We start from the raw sequence: 16671 nt of genomic DNA, 5'->3' as shown, positions 1-16671 counted from the left end.
AGCATAGCCAAGTGAAAAAAACTTCCATAAACTCAATGGATAATTGCAATGCTGAAACAAACATTCACATGTAAAGATAAGGATGTCTTGGGGCAAAAAGACATCCTTATCTTTACATGTGAATGTTCTTTTTGCCTCTTTATAAGGCCTTGATAAGACCTCACTTGGACTATTGTGTGCGGGTCTGGTCTTCTGGTTTCCATTGTGATTCTGATATATTGAAGAGAGTGCAAAGGAGAGTGTTAAAAATGATATCAGGAATGTGGAATACTGATTAAGAAGACAAATTGAGAATTTGTAGACTGCAGACACTAAAACAGGAGACAGAGGGGGTAATATGATTGAGACTTACAAACTTCTGAAAGGTTCATACAGGATTTCAATTGATGGAATTTTTCAATTTATGGAAGGTGGGACAAGAGGGCATCCTTGGAAGCTGAGAATCAATGCTGTTAAGAAGCGGTGAGGACTAGATTTTTCTCTCAATAGAGTGGTGCATGATTGGAATGGATTGCCATTGGATATTGTGAATGCAAGCAGTGTGAATGAATTCAAGAATAAGCATGATAGCTGGTGCATGCAGAATGTGGCCTCCCTCGGTGAGTTTCTGACTCCCTGGAGGTCTCTCTTAATAATAATAATAATTATTATTATTCTTTGCTCACAATGCCAATTTATTTAAATTATCCTGTAGGATATCTACATCACCTTTATCAACTATTGCTCTCCCCAGTTTTGCTTCATCAGCAAACAACTGAATATCCTCTCTTAAAGATCATATAATATATAGTCTACAGGAATAATAAATATAACAGATAACTATTTATGTGCAATTTCACATCACCTCCAACTTTTAGTATCTGAAATGAGCTAAACAAAATGATTTACAAGAGCTACCTCCATACTGTTCTTTGGATGTTAAGATACTAAACAAACAGGATGGACAAATATTGAACAGAGAATCCCTGAACATACAAAGGAAAAAAGAATCCTCCTCCTACAAAAGAAATATTACATACAGTCACCTGTTTTCAAATACAATGTAAAGGGTATCTATTTCACAGACTAGCCATCTTTCTAAGATAACTTAAACTATCATGCACACAAAGACAAACATAGAAGCTTACTTCTGTGTTTGTCTTTGTGTACTTCGTTTACATATGAAAATATACTTCGTTTGCATGCACCAACATTGTGGTTTTTTTTTTGTGTGTGTCCCAGGCCAGAAAGTTTAGTTCTGATCTAACCTGCAAACTCTACATTCAATAATAAAAGTTTTTTTTTTTCTTTCTTTTAAAAAAAAAAATCATGTTAAAAAAATTTAAATATCAATATCAATTTTTGAGAGAGATGCAAACTAAAAGCACAGTAGTAATACAGTTATCTCTCAATTGTATGACCTTCAAATAAACCTTCAACTCTTCAATGGGTTAGTTTGTAAACTGATTTCTGGTGTAGCATCATATAATTCAGTTATCCAACCCTTCAATTATCTGGCCAGAAAATTTCTCTCTCATTGCAGTTGGATAATTATCCAACTACAGGGGGACTAGTGTAATCACTACACTTCTGGAGTGATCACCATTACAGATGGACTAGCCTAACATCAAAGCCCAATTCCAGAAAGTTGATAAAAGAATAATATTTGTTATTCATTATACAGACAACCTGAACAGTTATTACCAACATTGGTAATAAAATCTTCTATGTGGTTGTCAGAGAATTTTTATCCTCTTTAGTCCCTTTCCGTTTTCAAAAGGGGAAAGGATTAAAGAGGGCTCAAATGCTATTACAACTCCTTCAATCTTGGAACTGAAAAGAGAAGAAAAAAGGTTTCACTATAACATAGTAAAAAAGTCTGGCTTAAAAATAAAATGAATAATTTAGAAAAACCTTTTCTTTCTAATCCTTTATGGTTTTCAGGATGACTTTTAGCGAACGTTTCATCAAATCCTTGTTCCAACATAAAATTGACATGATATTCTTCCCAGCTCACTCGACCTATAAATAATTCATGAATCAATGTTAACAACAAAACATTTAAGTATAAAAAATTATTAAAAACATAGCGAAGGTTTAACAATCTAAATAAAGCAGTCTAGAATTTTTGATTATTTACGTTCTTTGATTGCCTCAAAGAAAAATTTTCACTGGATTAAGTATTACTAACAGACAAAATGTATTCTTGTTTTCATCCATATTAGAAATGGGCTGTAGGATGGGAAAAACTGTTATAAAGGTTTTTCAATTAAAGATAAGTTAGCTGAACTCACACTAAGATGACAGGGTTTGTCTTCAGAGAAACTAGAGTTTTTACTTCCCAGAAATAAGCCAAAAGTACATGAAAAATACGTGCAGCAGAGACAAAATGCACTGCTTGTGGCCTTAAACTACCTATGTGCTTTTCTGTTATTATTAGAAATAACAATTGCAATTGTGTTCCACCTATGAAACAATATGACACAAAAACAATATATTAAGTACTAGGAGAATTATTATTTTGACCTGTTTTGAATGTCATTAATCTTCACCTGAAGATGGTAATCCCATAAAGAAATCATCATCTAATTCAGTATGCTTAAATTTAAGGATGCACGCTAATATTTTTTTGAATTCAATTCCTATTGTTGTTCGATAATTGTACTGATAATGTCTTATGATACATAAGACGAAATACTGTATTTATGTAATAAAAAAGTTATTCATTGAGGCATACGTGTTATTCTATAGTTATGGATACTCCACAGGTTTCACTATATAAGAAAGTGGTAAAGGTAACTTGCGGGATTACTTAGTTATTGAAGCACATGCAGAGATAAGAATGTTTTTATTCCTTTTTATGAGGCTTTGATGTTTGGATTACTATGTGCAGGTGTGGTTACCTGAGTTTTGTTGATGAAGAAGTGGTAGAGGAGAGCCAGACACAAGTGACCAAAATGGTGAGTGGTGTGTGAAATGCTCTCTGCAAGGACAGATTTCAAGTTTTTTGTGGGTTGCAGAAGTTGGTTGATCAGGAAATGCTATAAGGGTTTTATAGGATTTATGGAGAGGAAATTTTTTAGCACTTGACTAGTAGGGAACAAAACAAACAGACATTGAAATTAGCGGTTAGTAAGCATATCAGGTCTAGAGTTTTTACTTTGAGAGGTGAATGAGGAGAACTGATTGACAGAGTCTGTTGGTGAATGTGCTTGAGGAGCAGTCTGACAGGTATAGTGTTGATAGCGTGGGCCTCCCACAATGATAATTTTACATTATTACTAACTTCCTATTAACAATTTTCCTCCAAATTAGTTTGTCATCTGTCTGGACTCCAACATTCTAATATCTCTGATAGGTGGCGTTTCAGAACGTGTTACTTGGAAACTATCATCACCATCAAATTCCTGCCATGTACCCTCAAAGGGTGTACAAGTTATGATAGTACTACATGAAAAATTTACATCATTATTAACTTCCTATCTACAATTTTCCACCAAATCAGTCTGTAACTTGTCAAGACGCCAACATTATCAGATCTTATATTTCTATCGTCTAAGGCACTTTGTACCGTATCAATCCACCTATATCTTGGTCTCCCTCTAGTCAACCTGCAGAGAACACTTGTTTTGCTAATCTTAACTTGTCCATTCGGTTTAAGTGACTACCACTTAAGATTAGCTCTGCTAATGCATTCCTGGATGCTGACAATCTGCAGTTCTTTCCTAATATCCTCATTTTTAATATGATATTGCCATTGATGCCATCTGTTCACGCCTCTTATCTTTCTCAGGACTCTCATATCTGCGGTCTCTAGTCTTTGGTCAAGTGTTTTACTTCTGACCCAGCTCTCAGATCCATAAGTTAAAACTGGTTTGAACACCGACTTGTATACAGCTAATTTAGTGTTCCGACTAATTTCTCTCTTATTCCATATGAATTTATTCAATTGACTTCCTACCATACCAGCTTTGTTGATTCTGTTGTTTATTTCCATATTTAATTTGCCATCTTGACTAAAAATCGTACCTAAGTAACTGAAATGTTTTACTTGTTGCACAGGTTCTCCGTTCACAACGCAGTTGACATTTTCAACGATTCTGCCCATTTTCATTGTCTTTGTCTTTTTATTGCTGACCTTCATACCATATCTATTATAACAGTTATTCAATTTGGTAAGGAAATCTTACAGACTTGTAGCAGATTTATTTAGGAGTATAACATCATCCGCATAAAGCAAAGAGCTGACATTAACAACTCCAATATTGATATCATGTTTAATACCACTTTCCTTCATAATGTAATCAATATAGATAATGTACATCCTTGTCTCACACCAGATTTAACATTAAACCATCTTCCTGTACTTCCTTCAATTCTAACTGCTGACTTACAACTCAAACAAAGACTAAGTATTGCTTGATATAATTCCCCATTGACCCCATATAACTGTAGTGTTTCAAATAGCTTCTCTCTTAGCACCTTGTCATATGCCTTTTCCAGATCAATAAAACTTAAATACAGATCTTTGTTATATTCCCATGATTTCTTAACTATTTATCGTAAAGTAAAGATTAGGTTAGGTTATGATCCCGACAGCCTCTATTTGGCCCGAATTCAGCTTGTACTTCACCAACCTTTTCTTCCGCAATTCTTCTCAACCATTTCTCAAGTATACTTGCATAAATCTTACCAGGAACACTCAGTAGGGAAATACTTCTGTAATTCTCACATTCAGTTTTATTTCCCTTTTTATATATGAGTACTATGAGAACTCTACTCTAATCATCGGGAATCCGTCCCTCAGTCCAGGCCTTCTGAACTATGCAGTGCAGCCACTGTAAGACTTTTATACCACCATACTTCAGCATTTCTGGTCAAATATGATCTACTCCTTTCCACATTTCAAGCCTTTGATGGCTTTTTGTACTTCAAGTATGGATATGTATTCCTGACTGTATGCCAGTTGAGTGTTTTTTTTTCCCACTGTGCTATCACTGCTATTGTTTCATTTAGCAATTTTCATGTCACACTTTATCATCTCTGACTCCTTTTACAGCACTCCTTCCTCCATTTCTAAGCTTCTTCAACAACCTCCAGAATATTTTGCCACCTTCTTGATATTTATTTTCTATGTTCTTGGCAAAGTCCTCCCATGACTTTTGTTTAGCTAGTTTTACACAGTCTTTAGCTTTCTTACATTTGTCTCTATATTCTCTAAGAGCACAAGCTGATTTATTTGCCAGGAACTTTTGATATGCTTTCTTCTTTTCCTTCACTGCCTCTTTAACTTCCTGTGTCCACCATGGAATTCTGATTTTTCTATCCTTGCAGACAACCTCACCACATGCCTCTCTGGCTTAATCAATCAGGGTTTTCTTCAAGGATCGCCAATGAATCTCCAAGGTTTGGCTCCTGTTCTAAAACTCTTTCATTTTTTCTTCAATAATCTTTGTGTATTTTAGTCTACAGATCACATCTGAGAGCTGCTCAACTTTTATTCACTTTAAAACTTTCTTACATGTTATTCTTTTCAATATGAAATTCAATTTTATCTTGCTCAAGACTAAATAGTGATCACTTCCAATTTCAAATCCTCTGTACAATCTGGTGTCCTGCACCAGGGAGAAAACATCACTATCAACAATAACATAGTCAATGAGACTTTTCTTATTCCTTGCCTCTTCTCTCCATGTGAATTTGTGCACATTTTTTTTTATGTTGGAACATTGTGTTAGTAATAACCAATCCATGTCTTGAGTAGAAATCCAACAGGTATTTGCCATTATTATTAGCTTTGCTCTTTTCTCCAAATTTTCCCAAAATATTTTTGTATGTCTAACAATCATTTCCTACTCTGCTATTTAGATCCCTAACAAGGACCAACTTTTCCTTTTTCATTGTGTCAGTTGCTTTCTCTAAAACCTCAAAAAATTCCTCCACTTCTACCTTAGTAGAACCTTCTGTGGGACCGTAGGCCAAAATAAGTCTCATTGTCCAGTTCCCCATTCTGATCTTTGCCCACATCACTATTTAAGAGGGCTAGAAATTTACTCATGGCTTAGGGCCTCACATATTGGTGAGTACAGGCATTTTAAACCGAGATACCCAAGCCAGACCTGATCTTACTTCATACAATATACACTTGGTATATCATATCTGGAGACTGGTCTTCTACTCTTCTTTCCCTATACTCTCTTACTTCTTACTCCTTCTCCCCTCCCCCCAATGCTATTAGAGCAACTCAAGGGTGAGGGGTGACTCTTTCGTCTCAAACTGTAGTTTTCACTATCTACTAAAAAAAGCGGTTGAATTCAGGTCAAGGAGTGGTGGTTGACACTTGACAAAAACTTAACCACTGAATCTGAATAAACTCTAACCAACCTAAAGATACATGCCAGCTCGACCGTCACCTGGTAAAACAAGGATTGCAAGATGAAAAATATGCTATTGGAACAAAACATCACCTAATAGACAAGAAAAACATAACAAGCATAGGAACATGGAATGTAAGAACTCTTCACCAGGAAGGCGCATTGGAAATATCACTGCATGAATTAGACAACTACCAATGGGAAGTGATTGGACTCTGCAAAACCAGATGGACTGGAAAAGGAGAATTCCACTATGGACAGTGCAAAATCCTAACTTCGGGCAGGGAAGACAACAAACACCAAGAAGGAGTAGCACTTATATTAAAGCCAAAGGCTCTAAACTCTCTATTGTCCTACAGTCCTATCTCACCTAGGATAATTAAAGCAAGATTTAAAACATCAATCGGATCACTAACTTCGACATCATCAGAAGAAGACATTGAGGAGTTCTATATGGATTTGCAAAAAGCAGTACAGCAGACATCAAGTCAAGATCTCCTAATTATAATGGGGGACTTAAACGCAAAAGTAGACAAAGACTGGGATACCTAGCCAAGAGTAATCGGAAAGTTCAGGTATGGAGAAAGCAGTGAAATTGGCAAAAGACTGCTAAACTTCTGCTCAAATAATAGAGTTAATAACCAACACTCTCTTTAAACATCCAAAACTGCAAAGAAAATGGACACGGATATCACCAGACAGATAAACCAAGAATATGATAGACTACATTATTGTAAACCAAAGATGGAAATCAAATATCCTAAATTGCAGATCCTTTTCTGCAGATTGTGGATCAGACCATAAGCTAGTATTAGCAAACCTACGAATAAAGTTAAAATCTAGAAGCACATTTAGAGTCAAAAGGAGACTGAATGTAAAAAAAACTGCAAGACAACAATATTCTAAGAAAATATCAACTAGAACCAGATAAAAACCTGAAGGAACTACAAAAAAAAGAATATAAACATCGAAGAACATTGGTGCAAATTAAAGGAAATAATATTAAATTCTGCAGAAAAAACAATAGGTTACACGGAAAGAGAAAGTAAAAAGGATTGGATCTTGAATGAAGTAAAACGGTTAAGCGATCAAAGGAAAAGCATGAAACTAAAACAGAACTATAACAGAAATGAATATAATAGATTAACCAGAGAAATTAGAAAACTAGTTAAAAGAGACAAGAATAACTGGCTAGAAGAAAAATGCAAAATGGCAGAAAAGCTATCAAAAGAAAACAACCTTCATGGATTATATAAACAAATAGACCAAATTAGTAAGACATGGACAACAAAAATTATAATGATTAAAAACAAAGAGGGACAACTAACTGAAAGTAAAACCAAAAGAACGGCCAGATGGGAAGAATACTTTAGAGATTTATATAATAAAAACAGCTCCCAGGATATTACGATTGCCGTCACTGAAATGGAAGAGGAAACAAATATCTTTACCAAAGAAATAATAGCACACAGCATAGAAAAACTCAAAACTGGGAAAGCACCTGGCATTGATCAAATACATGCAGAATTCTTAAAAGCAGGAAAGGAACAACTTTTGGAACCATTAAAAACATTATTTGAAAGGATCTACAAAAACGAAGCAGTGCCTACTGATTGGAGCAAATCAGTCATAACTCCTATATACAAAAAAGGAGATAAAACAGAATGCAATAATTACAAAGGCATTAGCTTTCTCAGTATTCCAAGTAAGGTTTTTACAAAAGTACTCCAAAAACAAATCAAGCCATATATAGAACTGGCACTAGGAGAAGAACAAGCAGGTTTCAGACCAGGGCAAAGCATAATTGATCAACTATTCACCTTAAGACAGCTAATAGAAAAGACACTAGAGTACAACCAAAGTTTCTACATAAATTTCATAGACTTTCATCAGGAATTTGATTCAATCCGTAGAAGAGAACTATGGAAAACTATGGAAGAATTTGGAATTCCCAACAAAACCATAAGAATAATAAAGAATCTGTATGAGAAATCTGAAAGTGCAGTATGAATGGAGGACACCTTAACCAACTGGTTCCACACAGAGAGCGGAGTAAGACAAGGATGCAATCTGTCACTAGACCTGTTCAATCTTACAGTGGAAGAAGCAACCAATAAGGCCTTAAACAATGAAGACTCTGGAATCAAAATATATAGAAAAATGTAACACATTTAAAATTTGCAGACGACATTGCATTACTTGCAAGCACAGAAGAAAATCTACAGCGAATTTCTAATAAAATAAAGGAGTGTATAAAATCTGGATTAGACATAAATATAGACAAAACAAAAATTATGCAAATAGGAAAAAGAAGCACAAATCTGAAAATTGAAACTGATAGTAAGAATCTAGAGCAGATAGAAAACTTCACCTACCTTGGAGGAATTATTGAGTACAATGGTGGAATTATAAAAGATATAAACAGACGAATCAGTCAAGCATCCCAAACTTTCGGATGACTTTATAAAATATGGAAGTCAAGAGACATCAAACAAGTAACAAAAGTAAGAATCCATGAAACAAGGGTCCTCCCAATATTCCTCTATGGAAGTGAATGCTGGAATCTCAAAAAAGCTGAATATAAAAAATTACTAGTTACTGAAATGGTTTGGCTAAGAAGATTACTTGGAGTATCTCTGCTGAATCGACTAAGAAACGAAGACATAAGGAAATGACTAAAACAAGAAATAACAATAATAAACAAAATCCAAGAAACAAGACTGCGATGGTTTAGCCATGTGACCAGAATGGGAACAGAAAGACTACTATCTAAAGCCCTGAATACAATGATGGGAGGTAAAAGATCCAAAGGACAGCCCAGGATTGGATGGATAAATAAAATAAAAGAGGTCCTGAAAACCAAATCACAACGACACCAAACTGAACAGAATTGTTCGGACTCTCCCAGGACAGACAGAAGTGGAAAGAGTTCATTCGGCCTCATCATCATCCACATAGATGATGGAAGAGAGAAGAAGAGTTTACTAAAAGCTAGTAAGTCTCTTTTAAATTATCAGCTACACGAAGATAAAAAATCTCTAGCACTCTTAAACAGAGAAATTATGGACATCAAGAACACTCTAGAATCTGTTTTAATGGCTGAAACTTTTAACACTATATTGCACATATCTTTGGATTCTTACCTTTAATGATTCTGGTGATAAGTTAAAATGCAAGTTTGAATCACTGGTCAGTCTACCTAGATCCAGTAATAATGTTAGTGATACAGATAAAGTACTTATCAATGTTTCCGGACATCCACTAACAGACAGTGGACGTTTTATTTTATCAAAAGGACATGATTTCGCTGTTGGCCCAAATAAGGTGCCCCTGATGGATTTTTTTCATAACATAGACAGAGGTATTCGATCCTTATTCCTAAAAACAGCCAACAGGTTACGTTTTGAATGTGCGCAAATTCTTTTTAATGGAAAACCTCCACGTCATAATCTTTCTTACTCTGAATTTAAAGCATTGAAATCACTTAAGAATAACAATAATTTAATTATTACAAAAGCTGACAAAGGGAAGGATCCATTACTCTACGACTATTCAACTTATAGGCCTCTTACATCGGATCCTACCAGGAGTCAATTGAAGAAACTTAATTCTCTTATAGATAATGTATCTACATGGAATGAAGATGGAAGATGATAGCAGGGGTGGCCTCTTGTGGGAATGGGTACTTGGGAGAAGGGGGGACGACATCAGGTAACACTGAGCCCAGTGGAGTCTAGATGGGATAATGCTGAGTATAGAAACAATGGCATTTATATGCTTTATACCAGGGGTGGGCCAAATTTCGCCGAGTCTATTTCAATTCGCCCCTTTGCTGGTGTACTCGTATGTACATGTAAATAAAATTTTTAATAATTTAAATTGATTATAATTAAATTATTTAAATCTAAATAATTAAATATACAAAATCAAAAATAACTATATTACATAAAATATGATCGTCATATGTCTGGCAACCATCAAATCGAGATCAGCCATTAAAATTAAAAGAAATCAGGAGCATTTCTCGCGAGCAAAGTCGGCCGTGGAAGTTTTTAAATTAGCAATTTTCGCCCTTGATACTAAAAAGGTTCCCCACCCCTGCTTTATACTAATGCCAGGAGTATCCGGAATAAGGGAGAGGAATTGGTGGCACTGATAGCATCAGCCTGGCCAAAGATTATTGGGATCATCGAGACGTGGTTGACAGAAGAGGATATAATAACAGGAATAGAAATCGCTGGGTACAGCATTTTTCGGCAGGATAGGAAGGGAAAGCGTGGTGGTGGTGTACTGCTTATGATAAGTGACAACCAATGTCCTCTAAGAGTGGAGGCTTTGGAAGGCAGTGACACTAATGATTTTAAAAGCATATGGTGTGAGGTAGAGGTGGGCAATACAGGATATTTAGTGGGGTGTTGCTACAGACCCAGGAGTACAGAGGGTGGGGATCAGGAGATGTTTAGACAGTTGAGTTTGGCAAGTGAAAGAAGAATGATTGTTATGGGAGATTTTAACTACAGTAGTATAAACTGGGGAGAGAAGATGCATGTAGTAATAAGGGAATGGAATTTCTAGAATTCTTGAGGGACAAATGTCTTAGGCAACATGTAATAGAGGGAACAAGAGGTTCAAGAGTTTTGGATTTGGTTATAGCATCAAGAGTTGATAATAACTGAGATGACATCTCTCCCACCAGTTGGAGAGAGTGGCCATATGGTTTTGACTTGGAAAATGAATGGACATGCAGGAGTATCAACGAAGGGAACGTATGAGGAATTATAATTATAAGAAGTCAACTTGGGGAAGTTTCATGGAGGGTGGAATTGGAATGCCGGGATACCATTAGTGAGTGCGTGGGAAATTGAGCAAGAATATTTGTTAGCAGCAATGGGAAGTTGTATACCACGAGTGAAGAGGCCACAATTTGGAGTAAAGTGGATGACAAACAATATTAAGCAGGAATTGCATGCAAAAAAGAGGCTATGGAAGAGATATAAAGAGACAGGTGAAGAGAAGATGCATGAAGAATATTAGACACAGGACAGGAGAGTGACTAGTAAGTAAAGAAGGTGAAACTGGAATATGAGAGGAGATTGGCCCTAAGATCCAAAGAAAATCCTAGGGAATTTTTAGCTATGTGGCCAGTAGGAGAAGAAATAACTGTGGAAGAATGATATTGCTGGATAAAAATGGGAACAGAGTGGCATAGTGGAATTGCTCAATGAACACTTTATTGGAGTATTTCATCCTGGAGGAGTCAGTTTTAATACTAGAGGGATAGGGCAGGTTCGAGGTTTAGAGGTATAGGAGGAGAGCGTGTTTCAAATACTGAGTAATCTGGATGTCAGTAAAGCTGTGGGACTGGATGGTATTTCATCACGAGTTTTGAGAGAATGAGCTAGGGAACTGACAATGCCTTTGACCTGGCTTTTCAATGAAAGTTCTGGCTGCGGGAAAGGTGCCCATGGAATGGAAGGAAGGTAAGATAGTGGCATTGCATAAGGGTGGTAGCAGACTGGAAGTGTCGAATTATATGCCAGTTTGCGTGTCATCAGTAGTTGTTAAGATCTTGGAGAAAGTAGTGAGGGACCGTATACATCGTTGGGCAGATGAGGGTGGTGTTATCCGTGAGAGTCAACATGGATTTGTGAAGGGGGCGCTCTTGTTTTAGCAATATGCTAGCCTTTTACAATAAAGTTACAAGAGCATTAGATAAGGGAAAGGCATTTCCTCATATAGCTAATTAGCTTATATGAGGAAAGGGTGTATGTGGAACTACAAGGCTGGTGATTATGAGAGCTCAGGAGATATCTTGCAGCTGTGGTATGGAATGTGGAATTGTATGGAAAAGATATCGATGATGCTTGGGTGATATTCAAGAATTATCAAATAGAAACAATGTCTCAATGTATTCCAAAGGTCAGAAGGTTAAATAAGGTAGCTGTGAAATGGATGAATAAAGAAATTAAGCATGCAATACATAGAAAAAATGTATTATAGAGGAAACATAAGAGGAGTGGTAATGATCAATTCTATGAAGAATACAAAGAAGAGGCAAGGAGAGTAACTCATTTGGTGAGGGTAGCAAAAGTTCAGTATGGGTAGCAGTTTGCTAATAAGGCAAAAAAAAAAATCTAGGGAGTTCTTTTGATACATAGCCAGCAAAAAGGATGATTATAGTAGGATGCCACTGATTGGAAAAAATGATATAAAGACAACTGCTTCAGAGATATAGTTAAGATGTTTAATAGGCAGCTCATAAAGGTCTTTCATTCTCGCGAATGTAACATCCTGGAGAGAGTTTGAGAGCAGTGGATGATGAGGACAGCCGGATTATGAGTGAAGAAAAGGTATATGGGGAATTACGCAAACTTGATATTAATAAGGCTGTGGGACTTGATCATATATCACAGCGTATTTTGAAGGAATGTGTCAGGGAGTTGGCATCTGCCTTGACAAATTTGTTTAATATGAGTCTCACATTGGCTCAACATCCAAAGAAGTTGAAGGAAGGCAAGATTTTACCACTTCATAAAAGAGGTGACAGAATTCAAACATCAAATGATAGGCCTACCTGTGTGTCAGGTATTGTGGTTAAAGTATTGGAAAGGCTGGTGAGAATCAGGATCCAGAGTTTATTTTATTAATTGTTTAGGATATGAGGAGTTGGCCATTTGGTTTACATGTTCTATCCAATGTTGGATTGACAACAACAGTATTATCTTTGATGGACAGCAGGGATTTGCTAAATGGAGATCGAGTTTTAGTAATCATCATCAACATAATGCTAATTAGGGATATGGACCATTACGAACAGAACATGTTGGTTTGTTCCCATCTCATTATCCATCTAATATTCTCTTTTGAGGTCTACCCAGCCTTCTCTTTCCAAATAGTTTTTATTTTATTAATTGTTTAGGATATGAGGAGTTGGCCATTTGGTTTACTTCTATCCAATGTTGTTTGTAATTGTTTAGTTTTTCTTCTATTGATTTTATTTTTACTTCTTTTAAAATATCTTTATTCTCTTTTTTTTTGTCTAATAATCTGTATTTTGCAGTTCCTCTCATTGATCTCATTTCACTTGTTTTTATACTTTATCTTGTTTGTTTATTGCCCAAATTTAGCTGCCATGTAATAATGTAGATACTGCTACAATATTGTATATTTTCAAGCATGTTTCTTTTTGTACAATATTTGGATTTCAGTATTCTATTTATCAGGTCTATAATCTGTAGAAATTTGAAGTTTTTAATTTTATGTCTTTTTCTCCTTCATATGATATTTTGCTTCCAAGATAATGGAAAATATTTATCTCTTCTATTATTTTATTATTAATAACTATTTTACTTCTAGTTAGAGTTTGTCCACAAAATGTCACTGTTTTAGTTTTATCTATGGATATTTTCATTCCAAACTATTCTACAATAATGTCTAAATTATATATTGCTATTTGTAAATTTCTTTCTTATCAGATATTATTACCTGATCATCTGCAAATAATAGCATATTTATTTTGTTATTCTGGAAATTTCTATACCTGAGTTATTTAAGGTGTTCCACTATATTAATATTTTATTGATATAAATATTAAAGAGTGTTGGAGATAGAGGACATCCCTGTTTTACTCCTTGCTTTATAGACTGGCTAAGACATTTTTTTCATTTTTATCTTTGTATATATTCAATATTGCATATAGTAAAATATTTATTCTTTGTGATTTATCAAACAGCATATATCTTTTTACTTTGTAAAATGATTTTTCATACTCTATAAACAAAAGATGAGTTCCTAAATTAAATTCTCTTCTTTTCTCTATAAGTAGTTTTAAACAAAAAGCTACAATCATTGTAATCTTTTTCTAAATCCATTTTGACATTCTAATAATAATCTTTCACTGTATATTTTCAGTTTTTCATTACGTATTCTATTACATATTTTGTAGTATGTATTCAATAAACTAATATCTCTGTAATTGGAGGTTTTTTTATCCCCTTTTTTAAATATGTGTATTCTATTTTATTGGTATTTATCCATTTGTATGCACATTTATACAGTTCAGAATTTATCCTATCTTCTCCTGCTCATTTACCATTTTTTTATTTAGGTTGTTCTTTCATTGCTATTATACAATTTAAAGTTGGGAGAACAACATTTGGTAAGTTGTGAGTAATTTACTTAGTTATTACAATAAGTAGAGAGCAGCACTGGATGTGGGAGATGGAAACAGAGTAGTATACTTAGACTTTGAAAAGTTCTGATGGATTACTGCATAAAATTGATGGTTAGACTAGAGCAGATAGAGTTGGATATTATACTAGTGCATTGGATTGGAGACTGGCTGTCTGATGGGAATCAACAAGTTGTGTATGGGATAGCAATATCCCAGAAAAGGAAAGTCACCAGCAGCATGCCTAAGTGGTCTGTTTTAGGACCATTGCTATTTAATCTCTATGTTGATATTGGGAAAGATTTCAATGGGTATATACAGTTGTTTGCAGATGATGCAAAGTTGGGATGAACAATGAGGAGTAGAGTAGATGATGTGGCCTTACAAAAAAACTTGAATAGACTAAGTGAAAGGACAAAGGATATCAGTTCAATGTTGCAAAATGTACTGATTTAAAATTTGGAAAACAAAAATGGGATGTGGAATTTACTCTTCATGTGGATATATTTTTTGTAAGTGGAGGAAATAAGAGATTTTGGGGTGATGGTGGATAAGGATCTAAATTTAGAGAACATATAACCAATAGTGTGAGGACAACACACTTTTGGCAATGGACACTGACTTGTAGAAGTAAGGAGATTCTGGTTCCATTGTATAATGCTCCAATTAAGCTACATGTGAACTACTGTGCATAGATTTAGTCACCTGGTTTTCAAAAGGATGAAGAGATGTTGGAGAGCTTCCAGATGCAATTGGCCAAAATAGTTTATGATCTCTGGAATGTTGAATTTGAAGAAAGGTTGAGATGATGCAAGTTTCAGAGTCTAATGGATAGCAGGATGAGGGGTGATATGATAGAGATGTACAAGTTGGTAAGGGGTTGTTATAGAATTAATGTTGAAGAGGTTTTCATAAAATGGTGGGATATTAGGGGAGAAAAACAGGTCATCCCTGGAAGATATATAAGGAGAGTGTGAGCAAGGCAGTGAAAAGCAGATTTTTTGCATGAAGAATTGTGAATGATTGGAATGCATTGCCTGAGAGTGTGGTGTCTGCAGAGTATTGTTTAAGACATGGCATGATGAGCTGTGTGTATGACAAAAGGGACTTGCTAGATGAGCCTGTGACTCCATGGGGAGTCTTGGGATGTTGATGATAATGATGATAAATAAGTGCAAATTTTAATATTCCATTTGAAATTATCTGATTCTTTTGTTAGAGAATCAGATAATTTCAAATAATTGAAATTATCTGATTCTTTCAAATAATCAGATAATTGAAAAAAACATTCAGATAACATCACAAAATTAAATGTTTTGTTTATATATGGTTGTGCTTTGTTATGGTTGCACCTGGTTAATATATCGTGTTTACATGTAACATTAAATTTTAACAAAGCAAATATGCACTGATTTCATAAATTAAGAAACAAAGAGAAAAATCATAACTCAAAGTGCATGATGAATTTGTATGCAACTGGTGATAAGCAGTATCATATGAGATGTGAAAGAAACACCCACAAAAACTGTAAATTATTAGTTTAATTCAGTAATCACTAATGAGTACACAAAAACAAAAGAGCAAAATGAGATTGTCAGAGTGTCTCGATAAGGAATGTAGTTACAGTATTTGCATTGATGTTTCATAGTATTTGTAATAGTGTCCAGGAATTCATTGGTAATAACAAACATTGCACCTGCATAGCTCTCTTAAATCTTCCCATTTTTTTGGTGGGGTGTGTGTGGGAGGGGGGGGGGGTGATTAAGCAGCAACACGTCTACCTAGAGCATCTCAAACATGCTCAATAGGATTAACATCAGGAGATCTGGCTGGCTAGTCCATACATATGATGGTCTCTTCTGAAGGATACTGGTCCATGAGTTTTGCAAGATGAGGATGACCATTATCATCTTGTAGGATAAATGTCTTCCCTATCGCATCCACATATGATGAGCACAGGGATCCGACACCTCATTTCTGCAAGTTGCAGCATTAATGTTTTTGCAAGGAAGCACATAAGACTTGGTATGTTCACCCAACAAGAAACCTCGCAACACCATTTTGACATCTTCACTGACTTAAATGTATCTATCATATCAGCTCTTCAGCTCTTTTCCTCCTTCCACCAAACCTTGCAATTCATATTCC

The 16671-nt window shown here is 35.2% G+C and overlaps 1 protein-coding gene across 2 annotated transcripts in view; it reads right to left on the bottom strand.

The window, feature by feature from the left end:
* Positions 1–16671, bottom strand: part of myd (stromal cell derived factor mayday) — a 269325-nt gene that overhangs the window by 164410 nt on the left and 88244 nt on the right. For both annotated transcript variants that reach the window (XM_090408335.1, XM_090408336.1), the window contains exon 3: positions 1894–2001. In XM_090408335.1, coding sequence (XP_090264461.1) covers positions 1894–2001 — 108 coding nt within the window. The remainder of the gene's footprint in view (positions 1–1893; positions 2002–16671) is intronic.

This window comes from Typopeltis vanoorti, chromosome 18 (genome assembly GCF_054136105.1).
Source record: "Typopeltis vanoorti isolate ZY-2024b chromosome 18, IOZ_Tvanoo_1.0, whole genome shotgun sequence".
Classification (NCBI taxonomy): Eukaryota; Metazoa; Arthropoda; class Arachnida; order Uropygi; family Thelyphonidae; genus Typopeltis; species Typopeltis vanoorti.
The sequence above is the reverse complement of the archived record's forward strand: the minus strand, read 5'-3'. Positions and strand labels throughout refer to the sequence as shown.